Here is a 25,447-nt window from a genome sequence, read left to right on the forward strand (position 1 = left end):
AGTACAGTTTTTCTTAAGCATGGACAAATCCTGGTGTGACTTCAGAAAATAATTACTAAGAGACAACAGCTTTATGTTTTTGAAGTGGAAGCAAAAGGGAGAGGGTGAATCTTCCAGAAGCCCTGGAAGCAGTGCAATGAAAAGGGGTAGAAACAGTGAGCTGAGGAGGCTTTTTGACTTGTTCTTAGGTGAGTTCTCTGAGTGACTTAATCCAAAATGTCAGAACTTTAATAGTCATTGAAAGACACTGAGTTTTAGGAGGTTCATTACTGTTTGATTTTGCAAAATGGGGCATTGACTCATTGTATCAGGCCTTCCCTTATGGTGTGGTAGGATAAATGTGCTGAGGGAGCGTGTTTTCTCTGTTCTAGAGAAACACATTCTGTAAGATAATTTTCAGGTGTCCTGCATACAGCTATTTATGATTTTGTAAGCAGTCTCAATTTCAATTGTTGTGTTAGCTTACCTTTGCATGGGACATCCTCCTGGTAAAGCCTAAATTACTTGGACACTTGGGGCATCTTACACAGAAGAGGTAGGAATGAAAACTGTTGCAAGTGTTGTTGGGTTTTGGTTGGTTGGATTGTGTTTGTTGCTTAGAGAATATCACTGTAATCCAGTGAAATACCTGAAAATGTGATAAAATGTTACAGCATTCAACACTGAGAGTGCCTTTGCTACTCAATTACATTGCAGAGCTAATTAGCAGTAGTCTTCCAGCTGCATTTCATGACAGGTATTATTGATGGATGATACTTGTTGCTTTTATTTGTAGACATATCTGACTTTGTCTTTCTGATCACAAACATGCAGTCAGATTGAAATCCAGGTGCAGAGTGACTGGTGACAACGTTACAAAATACAGCAGCATACAAGGCAACAGTCAGCCCCCATTAGAATTAATTGGGGCTCTGTGCTATTGTACAGAAAGAGAAAAGGTTTGCCTGCCTTTGGCAAAACTTTGCCTTCCTGCTTGCTTCTGTAGTAGCTCTGTAAGAGACAGTCTAAACAAGATGTTTTTGAGTTTACAGTTATGGCATCTAATCATAGCATCACAGAATGATTTGGGTTGGAAGGGACCTTAAAGCTTATCTAGTGTCAAGCCCCTGCCACAGGCAGGGACACCTTCCACTAGAGCAGGTTTCTCCAAGCCCCGTCCAACCTGGCCTTGAACACTGCCAGGGATGGGGCAGCCACAACTTCTCTGGGCAGCCTGTGCCAGTGCCTCACCACCCTCATAGGGAAGAATCTAAATCCCCCCCCCCCCCCCCCCCCCCCCCTTTCAGTTTAAAGCCATTCCCACTTGTCCTGTCCCTTCATGCCCTTGTAAAAAGTGCCACTCCAGCTTTCTTGTAAGCCCTCTTTAGATACTGGAAGGTTATCATAGTCAAAACCAGCTTGCTTTCTGTAGACAGAAAAATGTCCCCAGCTATTTGCTGTCACTTCAGAATAGGGTGCTCAGAACAGAAAATAAATTTATCAGTAACTCCTATTTTGCAGACTTTTTGCTAGTTATTTGCTAAATACTCAAGCTGTGTGCTCTGATGCATGCTAATCTATTGGTATGTTTGCTGGGGAGGAAAGCTGGCAGAAGTGGGGATGTGTACTCAGCATGAAGTATCTCCTTCCAGCTTTTCTGTGTCAAGCTTGCCTCACAGGTAACAGTAGGTAGCAGTGCTCCGAAGGGCTTTGGAAGCCCACCTGTGGTCCAAGAATGACATCACCAGCCTGTTCCAGCAGAGCCAGCTCAGAGTATGTACCACTGAATAGCTCTTCCCAAAGGGGAGAATAGCTTTTGGCATAACTGATTAGCTTCTGTTTCTCCTTGGAATCAGTATCTAGCTATGATCAAGTGAGTCCCCTTTCAGATGACAGTCTTCAAAATAGTCATGAACTGAAATTTCTGTCCTTTCTCAGAAAGAAAGAATGAGATTTGCCTATATTATTGAGTCTTCTTTAAATCATAGATTTGAAAAGGGGCTCTGATAGAATATGATGCATATAAGTCTCCACCACCACCACCACCACCTTCTGTTGTTTTTGCTGTGAGAGGTGAGTTCATATGCCAGCTGATGATGTTTTATCTTTGTTACTCAGTCACACAGGTGGGATATCCTTTTAATAAACCACTGTCCTTTATAGGTGCTGCAGACAGAGTTTTTAAGGGTCTCGACTGCATTCCTCTTTAAGCAGTAAACATGTTGTCCATTTGTACTATTGTATTTGTTAAATACATTTTTAAGCCTTGATTGTATGACTGGAAGATTCCAGTAGCTTTTCAGAAGCTATTGGAAGCTTCTCAAGCTTTTATCTATGACTGATTATAACTCTTCCCAGTAGAACTTTATGTGGTTTATTATGTAAGTTAACAATACAGATGTAGAAACAAGGAATGGTGTCACAAATGCAATTTTATTTGAAGTACAGCTTAAATGTGAAGAATGCTCTGAAATACCTCTATGTAATTTAAATCATTGTCCTTAGTATTCTTCAGATTTTGCTTAATTTGCTTTTGTGAAACGCAGAAGAAATTCGTTAAAACTGTGGTTATTTTGTATGCATTTAATATGGGTGAGTTATGTGGGAATCAGTCCAGGGTTTCTAATCCGAAAGAGAACTCTGCTGCTTGAGCTGATAATCCATAACTCATTACTAAAACTCTGAATAACTCATGTCATGGTTGATAGCCAAGTGAAGACCTCTTTATGTAGGTCTACTGTAGATACAGGCTGAGAGAGGTTACACTTTGCACAAGTGTAAATTCTGTACTGCATGACAAAGAATAAAATGCCTGACATCTAATTTTAGGAATTTAATCCAAGCACAGAAAAAACAATTGTGCTTGTGTATGCTGTAGAGCATTTTCCCCCCTCTATAGTAAATGTTCTGTTTTCTGTGGTTTTAGTGCTGTGAAGGGCTTGAAGCATTATTTCAGGTAGATGGAGTTGATTTGTTTAGTGGTGTAGAAATGTAATTTTGATGCTGTGGTAATTGGTTGCAGGGCATTTTGGGAAACAGGTTATGAAAAGAATGTGAGGTAAAGGATTATTTGAAAGAATTCTGACAGTAAAAGGGAGAATATTCCTTTCTGTGTAAACTACCCATCCAGTTCTCCAATTCTTCAATTATTTTATTTTTTTGGGGGGGGGGAATATGCATATTAACTTGGGGAGGGGCATTACTAATCTTTGTGTGTTAGGGAGGTTGTACTGTATGATGTATAACCATGTATGAAATGATTCTTGTTACGTTTCCAGTAGTTCTATTATTTGTAAATAAAGATCTCTTGAAGATGTCAGTTTCTGGGGCTCATCTAGGTACCACTCCTGGATGTCTGAGATGACGATTCTCTTTTATTGACAGTGTCCTTTCTAGTTTTTTACTTAAAAATATATATATATATAATTGAAGTATTGTCTTAGGGGAAAAGGTTTTTAAAACCCCCACAGTATAAGCAGAGAGCCAAATAGGAAACTACCTACCTAGAAGCTGTATTTTTATTTTTATTTTTCATTCAGCAGCTTTAATTTCTTTTTTGTTTCATTTCAGCATAAAAATAAACCACATGTGGTGACCTTAGCTAGGAGCCACTCCATTTCCTCAGCAGCTGCTGCTGCATGCTGCTTGTCTGACAGACAGAGCTAGGTCATGGTTACCAGAGGACACCCTTGTGGTCATAACCAAGTTGTAAATGTCACTAAGATTGTTTCTGAATGCCTATCACGTGTGTATCACTGATTCTGAAGTAGATAAAGTCAGCTGAAGATTCATATGGGAGTTGGGACTCCCAGAAGATTACTTTTAAAGCCAAATAGCAGCAAGAGTTGTGACATGCATCCATAAGCAGCAGTAGTGATTTGACAGTTATTTAGCCCTCAGTTACTAGCCCTTTGGTAGAACTGACAGCACGCCTGCAAAGATAGTGAGGCCTGTTTCAGCCCCATTAATGTTGTCTTGAATGTGAGCCTGTGGTCTGCAAAAATGATAAATGTTCAGTGATTGATGATTTTATAGTCCCAGGGCACTTGGGATGGTTTCTGGTAGCTGTGAACAGTTTCCACCTCCCTCCCCTTTAACTGGGCCTGAGCTTTAGGTTTCTCTCTGCCAGACTTAGAGAAATTAGTAAGTGGGAATTATAAGATTCGGTTAACAAAATGTTTTTCAAAGCTTTGGCTATAAAGGAGGTGCAATTTTGAGCGTCAGGTCTGTCGTGTTTTGGTACAGAGTAAGAGATTCAGTGCACATCTGATCAGTCTGAATGTCAAATTCTGTATTCATATCTTTATATGGAAAAGCTGAAAGCATTTTGAAATGTACAAAAGAATTCTAAGTAATTGGGTTAATTAAATAACATGCGCATCCAAGGGTTTCTGTGGTTTCTGTCTTTATGCCTTTGGCGCAAGCTTTCAATAAGCCAGTGTTTCTGAACTGGGAGAGGGTTGCTCCAAGCCTGCTAAGTTTGCTCTACAAATGCTAGAAAAGTGCAAAACAGTTTTTCAGTTTGAGTGCTTGTTTGCAAATTGGGTGACAAAGTTGTTTATTTGATCACTGTTTGGAAGTAAACCTTTTGTCAGTGAGCTATGCCATTTAGTAATGTGATAGGGTCAAAATGCCTATTAATCTGTAACATTAATAGCAGCCTGTGAGGGGAAATGAATTCCTTCTTCTCATTTACACTAACATTTTTTCCTAATGTTAGGAAAGTCCTTTCTCTTCCTGACCTTTTCACTGTGTTTTATTAATGCAAAGAGAAACCTTGGTGGGGTGGGGGAAAATCAGTTTGGGGTTCTCCAGACTAATTCCGTTCTCTCAGTGGTGAGCGACTTATCACTAAGAGGATTCAAATATCAACATATCTCAGTATTATTCAGTTTCTAGAAATACTGTCCACGAGGACACAGCTTATTAAGAAATTATGTGGTTTCCTTTTGATGGGGCAGAAAGAGGGGGAAAAGGTAAAATACGGGCAGAGAGTAATTTCTGTGAGATAGACGCAAAGGCAACTTTTGTGATTAATGACCGATTGTGACTCCGCACATTTAATTAGGAAAGTGTCATTACACTCAATTAACAGGGCTGCCAAATAATCTGTTTAATACTCTGGTCTCTTTCTTTTTTTTTTCTCTAGGGTTTTGCAGACAGTCCTCATTACAGTGATCACTTGAATGACAGTCGATTAGGGCCCCATGAAGGATTGTCCCCGACACCTTTCATGAACTCAAATCTGATGGGTAAGTAGGTAATTCTTTACAAGTATCCCCTCAAAGCCTCTTTGGTCAGAAAGAGACATTTTTCATTCCCTTGTCTAGGCCTGACATGTCAAGCATCTGGAAGATGCTGTTTCTCATAGCAAGACTAGCTTTCCTATTGAAATCTTTTTATGTTGGGCAAATTCCTCATAAAGGCATTGGGCAGGAGTTTTTTTGAAGAAAGAACAACCTAGATTTTCTTGAGTCGCTCTAGAAAGCGTCTATATTTATATTTGATTTTTGCATTTCTTGTGTGAATTCTAAATTATTTCAAGACTATCCCTTCACTTTTGTGAGAAGACAGCTACAGAAATTTTTAATTTGAACATTTAAAAAAAAAAAGCTTGTTTTTCTAATGCTATCTAACTGAAGCACCTACTAATTTACTTTAGGCTTTTCTTCAGTTAATAATTTGAGGTCTTGCCTCTTATTTTTAGTTCTCTGATTTCTTTGTTATTTGTTGTGCTAGGAACATTGTCACTTCTAACAAATAGCTGCAAACTCCTTTTTTGCAAGGCAAATGTTGTTACTGCGTCCAAGCCTGTGGGTGTCCAACATTTTCTATTTTTGAAACTGGCAAAACAAGCAAAATGTGTATTACATGGTGGGTTTAGGTATTGAAAGCTTTTTCTTCATTGCCTGAGCTTGTGCTACCTGAAATGTGTTAATGTATTGATGGTATTTTTTGAAACTCTTCTCCTATTCCAGTTTAGAGCTTAAAAATGTTGATTTTAAAATATTTGTTGCTTGGCAGTACATGGCTTTGGCACAGATTTTTTTTTTTTTTTCCTTGCATCTTAAACCTAGGGATAACTCTGAATGTTTGTTCTGAGTTTGTACATTTAGCATTGTTTCACTTATATATTCTGTCTTGTAGACATGACCTATTTTGTGATCGCAGTATTGTCCTTTTAAGACATAGCCATGGTAATCTAAGTGGATTACCTAAATCCAAATCCTGGTGGTCTGCAATTTCTTTTGAAAATCTTTCTACTTTGCTCAGTCTTTGTTTACTACTTTTAATTTCTCCCAAATAGAGGAGACAAAGCACAGCTATTGCTGCAATCAAAATTTTGTTTAAACCTCCATATATAAACCTAAAACCATGTAAATTGAAAATGAAAGTGTCTGTAGTCTTTGTTTAGAGTACATGTCAATTGATCGATGATACTTATATTTGAAGACAGTAAAGCTAAAATGTAGTTTCCCTTAGTTATTTTGTTAAAGCAGAGTAGAGCATCCCCCTAATTTGGTTTCAAATATTTTGTTCTTTCTTTAAATAGAAGACTAAAAAGGCAAGTTCCTTCGATTGCTTCTCCAGCGTTTTGATCAGTAGCACGTATGGAATGGCTCTAGGCTTTGTAGTTGACACTGATTTTTATTTTGCAAAAATGCATAGCAAAGTTGTTTTTTTTTTTTTTTTTTAATTTGTATTGCCAAAGGTTAACTGTTCACTTAATTGTTCATGGCTTTATTTTGGGCCATCCACTTTCTAAACAATATATGCCTCTAAATACCTGAAGGAACTATCTTCCTAGTTCTTCAGTTTTATTGAAGAGATACCTAGGTGATTCCATTAGACATAATAAATTACATCCTTAATACGGATTTGAGAAGAAGCCTCCATTGAGATTGTTTTGTAGAGAGATCTAATGAATTGCAAGATGTGTATGTGTCAGTTGCCCAAAGCAGTTGTGAGCTGAAATAGTTTTGTAATGCTTTATGGCTAACATTTATAGATTTTATTTTGTTGGAGCAATAGTACCTCATTTCAGTCCATATGTAGCAGTGAATTCTAGAAAGCTTTCAGTATATATATCTAAGAAATGTACACCTCAAAACTCTGTGCTTTTAAAAATATTCCACCTGTGGTTTTTTGGCTTGTCAGAACAAAAAATTATATTCATTTTACTTATGTTACAGTAAAGGATGCAGCTTTGTATATCATGCTTTCACATCAGGAATTTTTGCAGTGTATCCACACTTGATGCTGAAAGCTTGAAGAGAGTAATGATAAAAGCTACATAGAAACATTGAGTAGTAGTTTTCTATGTAGTACCTCTGTGTTTATATCTATTATTGAAAAGAAAATGAGATTTCTTGTTAAGTTTCTTAAACTGTGTAATTTTTTTTGGTGTGGCATCAGATTGCAGACACATTCCTATAAACAGCATGAAAACATCTATTTTATTAGCTACTGTAGATGATTTTTAGTGCATCGATTGATTAGTCTGTGATGTTAAAAGGAGATGGAGGCTAAGAACATGAACTTGATGAGCTTATAGGCAGTATCTCACTAGGCTAATAGAAAGATGGAGCATCTGGGGTTGCGTGCTGAAGATCTAAGAAACACATTCCTTCCCAACATTCTATCATGACTGAAATACATCTCTGAAATAGTTAAAAACTATTAAAAAAATAAAAAAGAAAGAGAAACAACATATTTCACCATTGCTGTCAACACTTAAGAGCACCATTAAAAGAAAAAATTGTGTGTCAAGGGGATGTTGTTATTTTGTGTATTATGTTCAGCCGTAAGCATATTTGCCTGAAGAGATAGCGTATTATAAAGTGGCACTGTCTTTCATGATGGAGCTCTCAAACATTTTAATGATCTTGTACATTGCAAAAGAGGGAAATTTTGTCTAACAAGAGTTGATAATGATTCAATAATGAACAATTTACCACAGAAAGATGCATTTCCATATTCATTTAGATATTTTTTGAAGTGTTTTGCAGAGGAAGTAAAGCTATTATGTTGGATTGGTTAGTGTTCTTCACTAATGAATTCCAGAATTATCCTGTTGATTTGTTAGTATAAAAAAAGAAGGCCGTTGCTCGTATTCTAAGTAAAACCACTGAATCCTCTTGGCACCACCATAGTCTGTTTGTATCCATAGAGATTATGTAGAAAATCAGGCTAAGATATATTGGTGGTATTGTAGCTCCATTTAGACTGGATAATCTTTGCTTATTCGACACTTTCTGGTTTAATTACATTCTAGAAAACTGTTCACAAGGATATGAGATTCTTTTCTCTGTAATTATGCTGTCTTTTAGTACGCTGCTGTTGCAAGTAGAGGTCAGTTTTCGCTAGGGCCCTTTGAGTATGTGGTACTGTTATCTTCTGTTTTACTACTCCCTGGACTTCATTCTAAAGAGCTTTTCTACTTCTGCTTACCAGGAAGAAAGCAGATCATTCTTGTATATAGCTTAAACAGATTTTTGTTGGTATGTCCTGAAAATTTGAAGTGGGTGACTTAATTTCTTTTTGAATATGTGTACTCTCACAAGAGGCAGAAAGGATAAAGGCAAAACTTGAGTGCTCCATGTTCATCATCTGTGTCCTACACAGTTCCACAGGCTTATACATGATAAAATGTCATTAAAAATTTTAGTCAATAGTGAGTGAAAAGATGGTGGTTGAATGTAAGATTGCTGTGTTAAAATTGGTTGCTTGATGTAGAGAGAGAAATAATTTTTCCAAGTTTTCTTTGAAGTATACTTCCTTGTTTTACCATTATTTCTTTTGCCAGTTGCTTTACAGTTTATTTTGGTTAAATTTTAGAGCTCTGGGTATTTCAGAGCTAGTCACAGGGTTTCAAGACTTGTCAACCAAGATAACTGGAAACTGTTGTCAGAGGAAACTGAATGTACAGGAATGAAGGATTTTTAGATCATTTGCATCTTCCTGGGCTCACCTATTCACTGTCGAAGACCATTTGCAGGGTCGTAATTACTAGCTTATTTCCTATCATCTGTGGACACTGTAACAGTCACCTCTGTTAGTGTCCTAGTGAGGTGGTGACTGTGGCTAACAAACTTAACTCTGGACATAGTATTTTATTAGGGTCAGCATTAAGTGTATGTAAGGAAGTCAAGACACACCTCAGTTAGTATTATTACAGTAATTAGAGCTATAAATTGTTAAGATTATTAATCAAAATATAGTTTCTTATACTCTATTTATAGTGTGAATATAAAGGATAACCCTGAAATAAAAATGTGAAGAAAGCAAACAAAGTACTCCTTAGTGAAAGCAAAGTAATAAATGTCTGGATCCCTTGAATGTCATTTGTATTTGATGTGCTTGAATGGTTTGTCATCAGGCTTCACAAAACAGGATTTTATCCTGTATTAGTGTTTAACTGTCTTGTACCAATGTAGCAGGTGGTTAATAGGTATGTGTTGGGTAGAAACTGCCACTTGGAGCAAAGGGTAGCAGGAGCAGAGAGCTGCTTGATGGGTCGAAGCCAGATTCCATGAATTGTCTTTCAAGTTACTGTGAAACTAAAGACTCATTTTGTGGATTAATCATGTAAATGAGTGATCAATATCTGGATTGGGGATGCCTTCTGATTTTAGAGTTACTGTTCACTTCAATGATTTGATTGCTGGCCTATGTCAGGTTGTAAGAGCAACTGTGCTTCTGCTAGTGCATCTTTCAAACTAGTGACATTGCTGTGTCAAACTCGTGACATTGCTGTTTTTGTTCTAAAATCTGTTCTTTGAATTGTATATTAAGTGGTAAGTGTTTTTAAAGATGAACATTACCAGTGGTAAGTATTTTTAAAGATGAACATTACAGGCATTTTTTTGAAGTGACATGGTAAATGGCTGAAGCTTCAATAAGCTCTCCAGTATTGATGGTGTTCTTGAACAGGTGATGTAAGCCTTTTAAACCTTAAATTGCAAAGGTTATCCTTGGTAAAAGGGGAGACTTTTGAACTTCAAAATACAAGTAAAAGAAGGCATTGATCTGAATTATTTCTCAGTCAAGAATCTAACTGATCTTCAGGAAAACTGCTGGTTTTCTTTCTCAGTAGCTCTCCAATAGAAGAATTTTGAATTGCAGAGATAGAGCTTATTATCAAATGGCTTTATGATGGTGAAAGCAATAAAAGGAAGGAAGCAAGGGTAAATAGTTATTAAAATGGCAAATGTTAAGAATGATGCCATTATAGCTTTTGCTAGGAATCTTGTTTTAATTACCTTTAGGAAAGGAGAGGACCGATGCGAGTAGTGTGTTGGCAGGCCTTATACTTGTCCAAAATAATAGTTAGAGTTCCTTGAATTGTCTTCTCTAGTTATTACTAATCTTCGCACATGGAATAAAATAGGCATCACAAGGGAAATGATCTCCAGAGATAGGAGCAATGGCAAGATTGATCTGAAATAAGTTGTGCGCAGTTACAGTGGGGAGAATGGTGGGGACAAAATGTTTTGTATCCTTCAGAGAAATCGTTAGGAAAAAAAGAGGAAAACGTTAAAAGAAGACAATAACAAAATAGGGGCACAACAAAGATTATACCAAGTGCTTCAGTTCATCTCATTTTACAGGAGGAGGGCAATAAGTTTAAAGAAAATTGAGAGCTAATAAGCGTCACGTCATTACCTGTCAAACGTTATTGTAGGCTAAGAGTTCAGAAAAACTTTTCTTAGTAAAAAAGGCCAAGTTAAAATCATCCACAGTTACAGTGTGGATGTAGGGTGTTGGGCTGCTCTAAGACACTTGTCCACCACAAGCCATAGGTTGTCAACTTCCCATGCTGGCAAGGTCCCTTGAAATTCACTTGACAGTAGCTGTTTCGGTATGCAGTTACAGTAATGCAGTTTCACAGCGTTATGTTTACATTGTAGCAAATCATTGTTTTGATTATTAAAGCTAAAAATATCAAGATGCCGACTCATCTATATGTAATACATCATGGCTGTGTTTCCCAAAGTGTTGCCATTGCTTCACCCCACTAAAGCTGCATGTCTTGTTGCTTCACATAGCTGTATGTTTTGTTTTTTCTTCTAAATTATTTTTCTGCAATAGTTGCATATAATGAACCTGGCAAATGGAATATTTATATTTACATTTCCATGTAAGAATGTTTGTTCTCCTTTTGCCACTGTGCTTAATTGCTTGATTGACCCTTTGTAGATGATACTATAGATCGGCTAACAGCCTAATGTGAATTTTATAATGTTTTGGTCTTTAGAATGAAAATTTCAATCTCGGAGAACTGTTTTTAAGCTAAATTTTAATGATTCTTCCTCTCTTCTAGAATTGTTTCATATATATATAAATCACTGTAAATTGCAGGTATGTTCTCCCTCATTCTCTCTCTCCCCCTCTGCCCTGTTTTGTTTGTTTTAAATACTAGCGATCCTTTTGTTCTGGGGACATCTGCCTGTGTCCCAGCTCTGGCATGGCCTGTTAGGCAGAGGCAGGCTCTTCTTGTCAGTCCTACCTGTAAAACCTTGAAAACCTTGGACCTGCCTTACTGGTTACTGTGCCGATCTGCAGGCTGAAGCTTGCTAGTTATGATGTTTTGTATCTCTTGGTACAGTTTCAGATTTATCTTTTCTTTTTTCTTTTTTTTTTTTCCCCAGGTATTACATTAAATAAATTCTACTCACACCAAAGAATTGCTCTCATCTGCTCTTCATTTTCCTTTTGTGAAAGCTAATGGGTTTCTGGGAAATTAAATTACAGAGTCATTTAGTGAAAGTGCTAAGTGCAGGGCATTTTTACCCTTGGGTTTTTGCTCACAAGAGTGTGTGTTAAGCTCAGTTTTCCCTTCTGTTTAGAGTAATATTTCAATCAAATAGCTTTCCTAACATTTCTTTAAACACAGTAATACCTCAAGGCTTTCCGCAGATGTAGTGGGGTCTCACATCCCCGGTAATGCTGTGCAGTAGCAGGTGTCTGCCTGTGCTCGCTCCCCCTGGAGAGGCTGATCCTCCTCCTGCCAGCAGCTGTGGCAGAGGGGCAGGCAGCCCCACTCCCTCCTCCGGTGGTGCTCAGGTGTGGGGCTGCAGGTAGGAGCAGCTGCCTGCCCCGGCGGGTGAGGAGCCGGGCGAGCAGGTGCCCTGAGCTCACCTCCCCTCCCTGTGTGAGCCTGACAAGTGACTGCTGCAGCAGTTCAGCCTGAGCGAGCACTGATAATGTTGTGCAAGTTTACAGGATCGTTATAGTCTCCAAATCAGTGCTGGAGTCATTTTCAGACTTAGTCTGGGGTTCAAGGGAAAAAACCAAAAAGGTCCTTTATCTGGCAAGTAGGAAAGTGAAGAATCTGTCCTTGAAAATCCATCAAACTGTATGATGAAGAGCAGGTGGTACCTTTTCACTGGATACTACTAGTGCCACAAGCACCTTTACACAGGACACAGCGTGTCCCACAAGCAGAACGTGCAGTTTGGTGCCCTGTGGGCAGTGGTGGTATTGACACTGCCTGCTGACGGGAGAGGAAGTGGGCCTTAGCATGGGCTGTGTTGGAGGCAGACAAAGTGTTGCCTCCTTCCAAAAGGCCTCACACTGAAGCCCCGAATTTCTGTCATACTGAGTACTTCTGAATTGCCAGTGAGGGAATTCAAACATGCAAGTCTGTGGATTTTTAATTTTGAAATATTTTGGTTCTGATAAAATTTGTTCTGCAAAGCTTGGGTTTTAGTTAATGCAGTCTGATACACTGGAGTGTCAATTTATTCACAGTGTACTCTACTATTTATTCGCCTTTTCAGAGGCAATCTGATGAAATTTTTAAGTCTTGCATTTCCTCTTTGTTATCACATGTCAGTTTAGCTGCTGTAGGGTATGTTTATCTGTTACAAGGCTCATCAGTGCATGAAATGCTGAAAGGGCATATTTCTCTCCTGTGGTTCCTGCCATCCCTGGGCACTTGTAGATGTGTTCCAGTGGATGGGATCAGCTGGGTGAAGCTGTAGGATTTCAAATTTCAGTCTGTCTGAAGGCGCCAAGCTCCTTTCCAGGGAGAGGGGAGGAGGGGGTGACTCTTTCCCATACTGGTGATGTAACTTCCCCATGAGGCAGTTGCTTAGGGATCTACATAATAACTATTATCCTGTTCAAATAGGAGACTGTAGAAAGCTCACTGGTGATTAAAAGATAATTTTGTAATTTTTCATGGCTTGTCTTTGTTTTGCAATAAAGATGTTTGCTTATCGCCAGGTGCATAAAAATCATTTACTTAATCTCTATTTCATTCCATTAATTTTTTTTCATTCTTGTGTGCATGTAAGCTGCAGCCTGTGTGTCTCTAGCAGTCCAGCTTTTAATAAATGTAGCAGCCTGTATCCAGTGATTAAATCCTGAACTGATCAACCAAAATGATGTAACTAGGCTGCTTGTGCCAAAACAAGTAGCTTTTGTGATTTGGGGCGTTATAGTATTTGCACTAATGTGATTTGAAGTTGTTAATAGTTTTCTTGAGAGAATGGGTTTTAGTGAGTCAAATGTTTGTTGCTGCTGGAAACGTGACTTTGTTTAGATACACAGACACCTCAGAACTAAAAGCAAACCGGATGAAATGGTGTGAGTGAGCCTATAAAAGACCTAATTTTACTTTTTAGGTGCACAAAGGTATTGGACTTCTGATACTATTGGTTTTGTGAGTTGCCTGAGTGGCCTCTGTGTTTTCCCCAGAGTTGTAAGCTGCTGCGGGTGTGCAGTGCTTCAGTTATGGAGTGGGTTAATGGAATGAGTATCACCAAAAGAAAAAGTTTTAAAGTTTTATTTTGAAAATAATGCCTGGACATTTTGATTTCAGCCCAATATTGCACCACAGTTTTGTTTCTGGAAAGCGGGTGAAAGATTTTTGTGTAACAGAAATGTGCAGAAGACCAGAGACGCTGCAGCTCATGCTGTTAGGTGATGGTAGTGTCTTGCTTTACATGCGTGCCTTCCTTGGTTGCTGTCTTTGTGCTTTTCTGAAGGCAAACAGCACGGTGGCTTTCAGCTGGGTGTGTGGTTTCTGTCACTCTAACGCATGTATGTGTATTGGGAAGTCAGCTGAAAATTCTGAGGAGTTATTTCTTAGGCATCCAGATGAAGGGTCACTTTTGAGAAATAGAAACCTTGCTATCCTTACGAGTGAAAGCCTCACCAGGATGGCATTTGGTGGAGGGAGGGTGCTGTTTGGTTGGGGAGGGTGTTTGTGGAAGATGCTTATAAGGGGTCCCCCATCTGAAGATGAGTTAATACGTCATTTTATGTGATACTATGTTATATAGAGGAATAAAGAAACTGACAGTATCGGGGATTACTGTTACTAATTCCTTTAAAGAAAACACTAGCCTTAAATTCAGTGATGACATAAGAAAGGTTTGTTGGAATGGGAAAGAATCACAGCAGTTAGTATTGAAATAAATTCAGGCTGATTTTACAGTTTTTCCTGAAACTGCTGAGGTCTGGCATAAGCCTTAAAGGTAGTTGGGAACCAAGTGCACTAAAATATGTAATGTGTAAATGTATAATGTGTAAATTCAAATTGGGAGTGTAGAGGCTGTGTGCAAAACCAGTACTATCTTCACAGTAGCTGTTACAAGATTTTAGTTTACTTCCCAGTGTAACAGGAATCTCTAAGATAAGCCTGGCACTTGTGGCCCAAATGCACTACAAATAAGGCTTCTTGCAATTTCTCCCTCTTATACAATGGGACATAGAAAACAGAAGTCTTGAGAGTGATGTTGTGACTTGTTAACAGTCCTTGAAGTGTCAAGGCTGATCCCTTTGGTCTGCATTGAATACTTAAGTGCATGACTGCTTCATAAATACATTTTATCGTGTGTTAAAAAGTTGTGCAGAGATAGGAAGAAGTGTACTTGCACACTCTTTATGAGGGTACTGCAGTTTTAAGTATGTTTTCTGCATTGTAGGATCAAAGTGAAGTCTGACTTCTGTTTCTGACTGGATTCATTTCTTTCCTATGACATCCTTTATTTGTTTCACATACTGCTAGTCCATTACAAGCTGTCACCTCAGATTTGATTTAATTTATATATTTGGAGTCTGCATCCAACTTCAAGTACAGGTTGATTAACCTGCTTGAATAGAAATTTACAGAAAAGAATTCCTTACAGAACCGTATTTCTTAAATAGGCCATACCTATGTTAAAAATTGCATTGCCTTATGAAATACTGTAGAGAATCTTCTGATCACGTCACCCTGACTTCAGAGGAGTTGGCAGAACCTCATACGTGTTATTCTACAGAAAGCATTTAACACACCTTAATGTTCTACCCGTCAGTCAAAAAATGAAGATTTTTTGCATGTTTATAAAGTTTTCTCTTTAATTTTAGAGGAGATTTTGTTTCTATATAAATGTGTTGCATTATTGCACAGCTTCAAGTATGAAAGATACTGAAATTGGTACGGATATGCAAGATTGGAAACTGAACTCTTATTTTCTGGGATACAATTCTGTCTTACTTTGTACTCAGTCAAAGGAAATGTCATCCTTTCACCTGATGTGAATTAAATCATCACAATGATAGTTGAGGCTGTTTCTGTTTTTTTTTTTCCAGCAGTGCTATTTTCTGTGGCAAAAGATCTGTTAATATATTTTGCCATCACTGAAACAATTTTGCTTTACATCTTCTGGGATTGATATGCTTAAGCTCAAGATAAATGTCACTAGCATTGCTAGTATTTAAAATATTACTTCATAAGTAACAAAGCTGAGAAATTCTCATGCCATTTATTTTTAGGTGTCTGAACCCATCACTTTTCTGGGTACATTGGGCTGAGCTATGAGAGTACAATCTGAAGTCTGCCATTCATGTAATGCTCAGTTTACCTTGCACTGCTGCGTTGTTCCTGCCCAGCATACTGGGGACTTGGGGGTTATTTTGTTTTGTTTCATGGCTGAGAGTGGTGGGAGGAGGAGCGATGATTGGCTTGTCTTTCTGGTGCTTGGCTGCATTTCCTTTAATTTTTTTGTTCACTGCTTTTATTCATCAATGACAATTTATAAACAGTGCATGTTTCATGATGATTTCAGCCTTGAGTGCCAAACAACTGTATGATTTTGTTCCTTTGTTTGACAGCTATCTGGCACTATGCCTTGTGCACAATAACAATGAATTTTTTTGTCCAGTATATGTGTATGTTCTTTATTTCATTTACATTTTTGCTATTACTTTAGAAATGTATCTTCCTAGAAACATGATTCAAAAGGTACTTGGTAAAAATAACCCAACAACTTTGTAAAACTATTAAAATCAATTGAGTGTAAACCTGTTCCTCCAGTATTTTGGAGCGGGGGTAAGGACAGAGGGGCCAGAAGAGAAATACTGCTGGTTTTCGTTGATTAAGTGGCGCAGTTGCAAACTATGGGAAGGAGTATAGATTGCTGGCAGAAGGAAAAAGCCCATGTGTTTCTCCAGTTCGTAACCACTTTATGTAGGATAGTTTGCTTACGTATACGGAATTAACAGTGAGCTTTCAGTAATATATTTAGAACAGAGTAAAGATAAAGAACAACTTGTAGAGGATTTTCTGTACGATTAATCTCATTTTGCCTACATAGAAGAAAATTCAGAGCACAAATGCCTTGAACTCAAGATAGTGACTTTAGCTGGCTCTTTTGTGCTTGGTTGACATTCTGCAGTATGAAGGAGGCAAGCTTCCCTGTTGATTGTACTCCTCCAAGCTGCTGGCTTGTGTGCCTCCCTCTCTTCCCCCAGCACAGGCACAGCTTGGTCTCATGATAGAGACATAGTGCAAATGCCAGTAAACCGACATGAAATAAAACACCAAATTGAAAGGCGGTGATTCATCAGGAGAAAATGTTATCCAGGCCCCAGCAACTTTTTTTCCTCTTCTAACTTGTGCTCTAAAGCATCATTATTTCCTTGATAACCAATTTCAGCACTGCTGTTGAGCTGAAAGCTATGTTTTAAAAGCTGCCACTGCCCTTCTGTCCAGTTTCTCTTGTTTTCTTGATGGTACTTTTATGTTGCTTTCTTGTTTTAGTGCAACAGAATTATATGTCATTGGTCCAATATATTTCCTTCAAAAATGCCAAAACATCAGAAGCAGAAAATAATGTAAACTTAAATTTACAGTAAAATCATCAACAGAATCACCTGTTCTCAAATCTATAGGGTATAGTTTTTATATAGTTTTACTGTATGGTTAAACTTGGGGTTTTGTCCCTGAATGCACCCATCTGGATCAATACGCTGTTCCACCTGGGCACTTCCATCAGGCTTACATAGAGCTGCATGTTGGGATTTTTCTTGTCTTTACCAGGCTTGACTCTCTTCCTTGGTCAGTTGACTTTTTTGACTGTTTTAAGAAAGGCTATTTTTTGTGCTGTTGTGCAGGTATGTTGCTTTTTGTAGATAGGTTTTTTCTTTTTTTTTCCTTCATCTTAAATATAAAGAAAGTTTTAAATCTGATTATGCTCTGTTATTTACAGTATGGTAATTCCTTGGCTGTTGAAATGTAGGGCATAACGTCATTCATCACATTTGCTCTGTTGTTATTCTTGGTGCTTTATCTGTGTATGTGTTACTGGCCAGTGCTATTAGTGGAATACCATGGTAGAGGAGTATTTCTCTGTTTCAGTGTGGATCTTTTTGCTTGTGTGTGAGACATCTGCACATTCAAAACCAGGCTCTTCCAAGTGATCTTTGAGTGCAGATTGTGAACAGGGGTGCTGTGTAGTACAGTAAGTATTCTCTTTCACAGCACAGATTGCTGTGCACTAGATTTGGAAGATCAAAACTGTTTGTTCTCATATTGCAATGGAGGTGCATTCTCTGATGCTCTGTTAGAAGAGCTAGAAGTTGTAGTGCATGGACAAGAGGATAATAAAAGCCATTATAGGAAAATATGTTTTAAACTGGAAAAAGAATCATTTATTGATGGCCAGCTTGTAAACAAACCTGCAAGGCTGTGGCTAAGCTACATTGGAGGAAGGAATATGAGCCAGATGTTAAAACACCCTTTGATTACTTCCGAAAGAGTGAGTTTGAATGCAAAATTGTAAAATTTGCTTATTTCTGTGTTAGGTCAACAGCATGGGTTCAAATATGCTGAAGGGGAACATCCACTGCAGGAAGCAAAATAAGATGCACATTTTTAGTGTCCAGTGTTCTGTTATTTAAAAACATGTCCTTCTTACTGAAGCTTCTGGGATGTGCATTGGTGTTTTTCAGGACGCTTGATTCCTTGTAGCATGTACCATGCTGCTCTAGGCAAGAATCTGTAGATGTCACAGTCATCTTGCCACACATGATGAATCACTTTGCCTAGAGATTTTCTGCCCGCACAGCCGCTGGGGTGGCCCTTGTCTCCCTAAGGATGTTCTGTTTGACTAGCCATCTGAGCTTACTCTGCTGTGACTGGTTTAGAAAGTACTAACTCCAAACTTTTTCATATTTCATTTCTACTAGTAAATAACATGGGGGTCGCATCATATAAATGCATATATCGAGGAAACTGCTGACCAAACTCAAAAATAGGGCACAAAAAGGACTAGTTTCGCTTTAAAAATGCTATCTCTTTAAATTTCTTCAGTTTGATGGGGATTTTAGTTTGTTACAAGAATCACGTCAAGTGATTGTAACTGCAGGATGCTGTCCAAAATGTGTTTTTGTGTCTCTCTTTGGATACACTTTTTGGTTGTAAGACAGGATTAGTGGCAGCTGATAATAAAACCTGAAGTTTCAAGATATAAGATCTGGTCAACTGTCTCCTTTCAGGGGTCCATAAATATGCTCTGGGGAGCCTAAATAAAACATTTAAAAAAAAAGTTGATGTTTCTACAATTTAATGCCATTCATGCTTTTTAAATAGTTTAAAATTTGTAGCAGGTAAACTTAAATTCATATCTGGCTGTTCAGTTTTCAAATTCAGTGGTCTAAAAACATATGCACTGACCATTTAGTTGTGGCAAGATGTGTATCTCCCAGTTTTTGCAAATGTATAGAAGTAGTACATCAACAGTGAGGCACCGGAAGTGTCAAACTACAGCAAGTAAATTTTATTTTGAGGTTTGTTTTTGTGCTGTTTTTCCTTCTCAATTACTTACATTCTTAGCCTTCCTGCCTTTTTGGTTTTGACTGTCTTTTTGACAATATATATTCCTGCGTTCTCCTCTTCCCATGTGAGCAGCACAGTCCCTAACTCCCTTTGTAGCCTGTTCAAGGTCTGTTGTTGTGAGGAGGAGGTAGCTCTTTGCCTTCTTTACTCCCTCCCCCTGAGAAAATCCACCTGTTCTTCTTTCTAGCAGACGTTTGCAGTGATTTAAGAAGGGGGTGGCAGTGTAGCTGCAAATTATTAGGTGGCCATATTTTGTCTTTTCATTTGTACACAGAAGCACCTTTTCTGACTTACGTTGATTTTCTCTTTTCTTTCCTGCTGACCCTTTTCAAATATTTGCTTAAATAGGCATTGTTGGGAGAGCTGCTCCTCTATATTCTGGTTTGGAAGACAAATCTAAATAAAAAATTTTGCACAGACTTCCCTTTTTTCCCCAAGGATGTTAATTTTTTTTTTTTTTAAGAATATATTCATCTTGCAGAAAATATTTTCATTATCAAGAACAGCCTTTAAATGTAAAATAGCTCCAAGTAATGTAAGCATTCTCTTTGTCATAACTTTAAGATCCAACTCAGTAAGTACTGTAAAATAAATCCCCAAATATTCCTTATATCTTAAAGCAAAAAAAAAAAAAACAAAAAGAAAAATAGCCCCTCGCCTCCATGTAACTCCAGGTCTTCTTTGCGAGGAGACTTTTACTGATAGAAGATAAATTCTTGGTTCTGTTCATAATTTTTTTTTTTTCTCCTCTCTGAAAATGCTGGTTTTGTTTGCTTTTTTACTTTTGCAACTTTGACAGCTACGGGAAATTCTTGAATACATGCAGTCTGTGTCACATTGAAAAAACAGTATTGGAATGAAAATGTTACTTGATACCTGGAAGTATAGCTTGATTAGTTATAAAAATGCTTATTTTGAAGTCAAAGCCAGTTGTGCCTGCCCAAGGTTTAATACTCCTTTTTATAATGAACCCAGCTGTAAAACCTGAATGGAAATCAACCAGCTTGATGCTAACAGCTGATCGTAAGGAATCCAGTTAGACAAAATGGAAAATGAATAGTTTTTATTGACCCTGGATAAAGCTGAGTAACATCATAGAGGTGATTTAGATAAGAGAGACCAGTTAAGCTGTAGCTTGTATCTAAATGTTAAAGCATTCAATTTAGCTGGGTTTGTATGTTTCTATAGTAGTTAAAGAACGTTCTTAGTAGTGTTACAGTTTTTCTTTGGATTTGTATGCTTAAAAGAATAGCTTTTACTAAGAGAACTAGATACCTAATTTTAGCTATGGTTTTTTTTTCAGTTTGCGGTTTTATTTATTGATTTAATTTCGTAAAGCTTTTTTTAACATTGACCAAATGCGTGTCTTCTGCTTGTTAGGGCAACATTTGCATTAACTGTGTCTCATTTAACCATTTTTACTCCAGAAATCACAAAACCCTTGCATTCTTAGCTGTCAACTGTCATAAGTTCCAACACATTTTTACCTCTGTTTATTGTAAATAACAATTCTGCTGTATTTATAATACTGGGAGTACTTCTTGCAGAAATCATTTCAAGTTAACCTTGTAAGCAGTTACCATTGCACCGACAAGATGAGGTTTTCTGGTTTGGGGGTGGGGGTGTTGTTCATTTGTTTTATGACTGTCTTGCTCATTATCTCCTGGCTCCCTTTTTCCAAACAGTGGTACTTGCCTAATTTTGAATGACTTGATAAATGAAGGCTGCTACTTGCAAGATAAATTTTACTAATTTATACACTATATGCATGTGAATTAAATATACTATTTTGTTGACAACTTTGCTTCTGTATGTTTTAGGGGTAAGATAGTATAAGGAAATCTTCACTAGAGTCCTTTGCTGCAGGAAATGTCTCGGGAGTTATATATTGTTTTGCTTATAGATTAGAATTTGTGTTACTGTTGTCAGGACTCCTTCACTGATTTGAACAAACTGATGAAAATCTGTTCCTGTTATCTTGATGTCCTATTGCCTATAAAATCTATATAACAATTGGATCCCTGATACTTCTAAAAGATTTTCAGAAGTTCGTTAAAGATGTCTCTTCATTTCATGCAGTGTTCTTTGAAATCCCCTTGCTTGCAAATGGTGCCACCTTTTTGCTATCTTGGAATACCCTTTCTTTTGAAGTTTCTCTGATAAACTTTACCTTTTCATGCTTTAGTTTCCGTATGTTCAGCTGAACCCTCATTTTCTATGTTGTAGCTTTTTTTAGGTACAGTTACATCACAAGCAAGCAAAAGTGCACTGCTTTCCTACCTTAGTCAATGAGAAGAGAGATTCTAAACCAGATGAGGTTTAGTGTCTGGAGCATGCCTCCTACCAGAGATACATGTCCTTGGCTTCCCTCGTGTAGTGGTTTAGCACAGGGAGTGCAGGTGAGGTGCTCAGGCTGGCCTGGACACTTGGGTTAACTGTCCCCTTCTCCCTCTTGGATGAGGTATGGGTGAAGTTTGCTGAGGTTTGTTTTCATTTTGGATGACATTCTTTGTCAAACTCTTCCCAGCTCTTTCCATTGTAAATGTCACCAGCTGTTAGTTTTTTACCTCTTAAGAGATTTCAAGTCTGTAGCGTAGTCACCAGCTTGCCCTGTGTTGCATATGAAGTATGACGAATATTAGTACTTGATTCATTCTATGACATTTTTAATTCCTGTTCAAGAGCTTTGAAAATAAAAGAAGCTGAATGTAATCTAAAAAACCTGATCCTATTAAGGAAGATGTTCTGGTTTTAACACTGTATGTTCCCCAGATACTACAGTAATTAGCATTCTGCGAGTGCCCAGAATAGAACTGGTCGTCAGGCCCTTAATTTAATGATTTATTGATTAATGATTTTTTGTATTCTAGTGAAGGGAGAGTACTTCCTCATCTGCGGCTGGTCAACATGATTCTGCAAAAGGATGTGAATATTCCTTTGATATTACTCATGTTTGTTCTTTAACTCTTTTGTGTTCATTTACCACCAAGTCTGCAACCTCTTTATTGTGTGGAGTTTTTGGATTACAGAACACAGATTTGGCCCTATGAAAAGGTGAATCATACTGAGACTCTGACTTGAGTGCAAAATGCAAATGTTTCCATGCATTTTTCTGAGATCTTTGAGATAGGGAAGGGAGAAAGCCAAGGGAAGGAGATAAAAAGGACGTGCAGCAGTGTACGGATCACCAAATGATCTGGTTTTTAACAAAAACTGTGCATTCTGCTTCTGACATGATTTCCCCACACACCCCTTCTTGTATTAATGAATTACACTGTAGTCCCTTTGTGTAGCCTTCTGGATGAGAAAGGAGGAATTGTGATAAACAAAAAGCAACATGTAGTGCAGTCTAACAACTATACTCTTACTATGGCTACTGTACTTATTTCTCCAAGTAGTTCTCAGTAATTTATGCCTGAAAGCAAAGATGAGGTGGTTCAGTAGATGCTAGGCTTGTGGGATCTGTGTATTTCAGAGATGTCTGCTCTTAATATAGCTGATTTAAGAAAAACAAAAGTAAAACTAAGCTCTCTGATACCAAATGGTGGAGTGCTATGTACCTGGGCACTTACAGCATTCTAAATGTGAAAAGTGCATATTAATAGTTTGTTTAGTACTTTACATTTCAGTTGTAACTTATTTGGCTTTTACCCCCAAGGCATAATGCAATTTGAAGAGAAGATGCACTCTTTGTCACATTTGTTTCCCGAATATCTTTTTTAACAGTGCAGTTACTTACGAGTATAGCATGATAAACTCTGGCCAAACTGTCTCCATACGCTTATGTGTGTAATGTTTATTATACTCCTAAGTCATCAATAGCACAAACATAAATCGACATTTGTAGTTGGCCTTTTTTGCTAACTGTAGTCAAAAGCAGCTAGTGCTCTGATTCAAGACTTGGTGTGGTGTGATCCCGTCACACTGTATAATATTTTATCTGCTTGCTTTAAAACTTATCTGTGATACTTGCTTTAAAAGAAATTAAATAATTTATTTCACTGAGAGCACTGGCAAGCATGTAGGCTTGTTTTTTTTTATTTGTTTTTTGTTTTTTGGTTTTTTTGTAGATTGCCAGTGGTCCTGTTTGTTTCAGAATCTTGCCTAAAGTATCGCCAAGTACAGAAGCGCATTCTTGTGTCGATTCTTTCATCTTGCTTTGTCCTTTATCCCTACTCGCTTGCTATTGTTCAGGGGTTGCTTTGTGAAAGGTGCGAGCATTGTGCACAGTTCATTTTGGCAAAATGAATAATGTTTCCATTGATCTGGGTCTGAGCCGACTATCCTTCCTCGGGCAGAAGTTTGTAGCTTCAGGTTGTTTCCTTGCAGGCTCTGCTGAGATTGCGGCGCGGAGCCGGTGCTTCGGCTCTACCCAGCACTATTAATATGCACAACATGACCGGTTTCGGGGGAAGGTTATTAGAATGCTGGTTTGTATCCTCCAGTGAATGAAATGATGTGTGATTATGAAGTCATCAGGCATGGACCAGTAAGGCTCGAGAGAGCCTCCCCCCCCAGGTCCTGGGGGTGCCATTGATTGGTGACCATGTGTTTGTGCCCGATAGACTGTGAAATGGTGTGTTGCTACACGGCTGTGTTGCACCTGCGCCCCACCGAGGTGATTGATTGGTTTGGTCATGTGGAATGTTCCCATCTGGTCTGCAGTAATGTGTTTTTTTTTGTTGGGTGGTTTGTTTTTTTTTTTTTCCTTCCTTCCTCTGCTCTCCCATTTCCCCTTCATCCGCCAGCAGCCAGCGCTGGCTGGGTCGTTAGAGCCGGCGGTTGCAAAAGGCAGCGTGAGTCTTTGCCTTGAGAACAAAGTGGGGCTGCTGTGAGTGCAGCGAGAGCTGTTTTCGTTTCTGCTAAAAGATCACATAGTCTGCGGTGTGCTCGTGAGCAGCTCTGGGGCAGCTATAATTTCTTTTAAGAGCTGGGGGAGGGTCGGGACCCGACAACCAAACCCCAAAACCTACGTGTAACTGCAGATTTCTTACTGTTCTGACAAAAGCGCTCCGCTATTGTAATTAGATTACCCAAGTACCAGCGCATGTGGAAGATCTTATTTAACCTCAGAAAAGTAGTAGTTTATTTATTGAAAACTACTGATCTTGCACTTTAAATGCCAAGAAATTATTTTAGTTCCTTTAAAAAAAATTCTATAGTTACATTGGGCGGTCTTGTTTGATATTTCTTAATCTCACTCCTTTTTCATAATTGATCTATTCATTCCACTTAATGACTAATTACATATCAGAGCACATCATCAGCAGCATTCATCATTGTAGAATGTAATAATCAATGACATTTCAACAAAGGAAAAAATAAATATGCAAATAAGGACTCATTAACATTTGCATGAGCTGTTTGAATAATCACGTTGCTGACAAGGCTGTAATTAACAGAAATTGATGCTGAGTTCAGTATTTGATAGTGTGTTTTCTCAGCGTTTTATTGTTGTCACTGCGGGGGCTGGAATGAAGTTCTGCTCTACTTGTACCTTGACTTAGGCTTGATGTGATGGGTTGTGCCAGGTAGCAGAGGCTTCTGGGAGCCCTTAATTCATCTGTGACCTACACTTGATGCATAGAAAGATATTTTACTTAAATTACCATGTTGTTAATGAAGGACTGTTAAATTCTTGGTAATTACACAACAACTGAAGGCAAACCTTCTCTCCAAAGTCAGGAAAACTAAAAATGATTCAGATTTTTTTTTTTTAATTGAGAATCTTTTACATGAGTCAGGCACTTTGAAACTACAGGATTTCTTATTTGCATTGAAAATGAGGTATTGATGCAGGGGGTTTTGGTGGTGTTTTTTTTTGTTTCTTGTTAATCTGGCACAGTGTATCAGTGTCAGGAGGCTTGAGCTTTATTGTAATTGAAAATCACTTGCTAAGGAAAATGTTGTGTAATTATGAAATGTACAGTCTCTCTCCGTCTCCTCTCCCTCCCCCCTTTTATTATTGCAACTTTACCACCCCCACCCCAGCTTCCTCTTTTTGTCATGGATATCAACTGAAATGCACAAAACACAATAAAGCTGTTTATGTCAGTTTTTTTGGATGACTGTAAGTGCTGATTATAACAAGTTTAAGGAATTTCCTTTGTTGAGTGTGTACCCACGCCATATGGCTCAACATGCAACATTAACTTGACAGGGATAATGGATTGTGGTATATGGAGACAATTTTGCCTGCAGCTTCACTATAACTCATTCTGGTTGGGGATCACAAGTTTATAATATAGGATGCAGCAAACATCCAGATGGATTTACTTTACATAAAAGAGTTGCATTTCTTTTTATTTCCTGCCCGTAATTGGAAAAAAAAAGACTTTAAAAAAAAAGGAAAAAAAA

At 38.0% G+C, this 25,447-nt stretch overlaps 1 protein-coding gene across 11 annotated transcripts in view; it reads left to right on the forward strand.

Moving 5' to 3' along the window:
• Positions 1–25,447, forward strand: part of TCF12 (transcription factor 12) — a 167,435-nt gene that overhangs the window by 55,253 nt on the left and 86,735 nt on the right. For all 11 annotated transcript variants that reach the window (XM_057398207.1, XM_057398224.1, XM_057398216.1 and 8 more), the window contains one exon: positions 5,129–5,231. In XM_057398207.1, the coding sequence (XP_057254190.1) occupies positions 5,129–5,231 (103 nt within the window). The remainder of the gene's footprint in view (positions 1–5,128; positions 5,232–25,447) is intronic.

This window comes from Pezoporus wallicus, unplaced genomic scaffold, assembly GCF_028554395.1.
Source record: "Pezoporus wallicus isolate ANWC-B61680 ecotype Strahan unplaced genomic scaffold, APGP_CSIRO_Pwel_v1 contig_3952, whole genome shotgun sequence".
NCBI lineage: Eukaryota > Metazoa > Chordata > Aves > Psittaciformes > Psittacidae > Pezoporus > Pezoporus wallicus.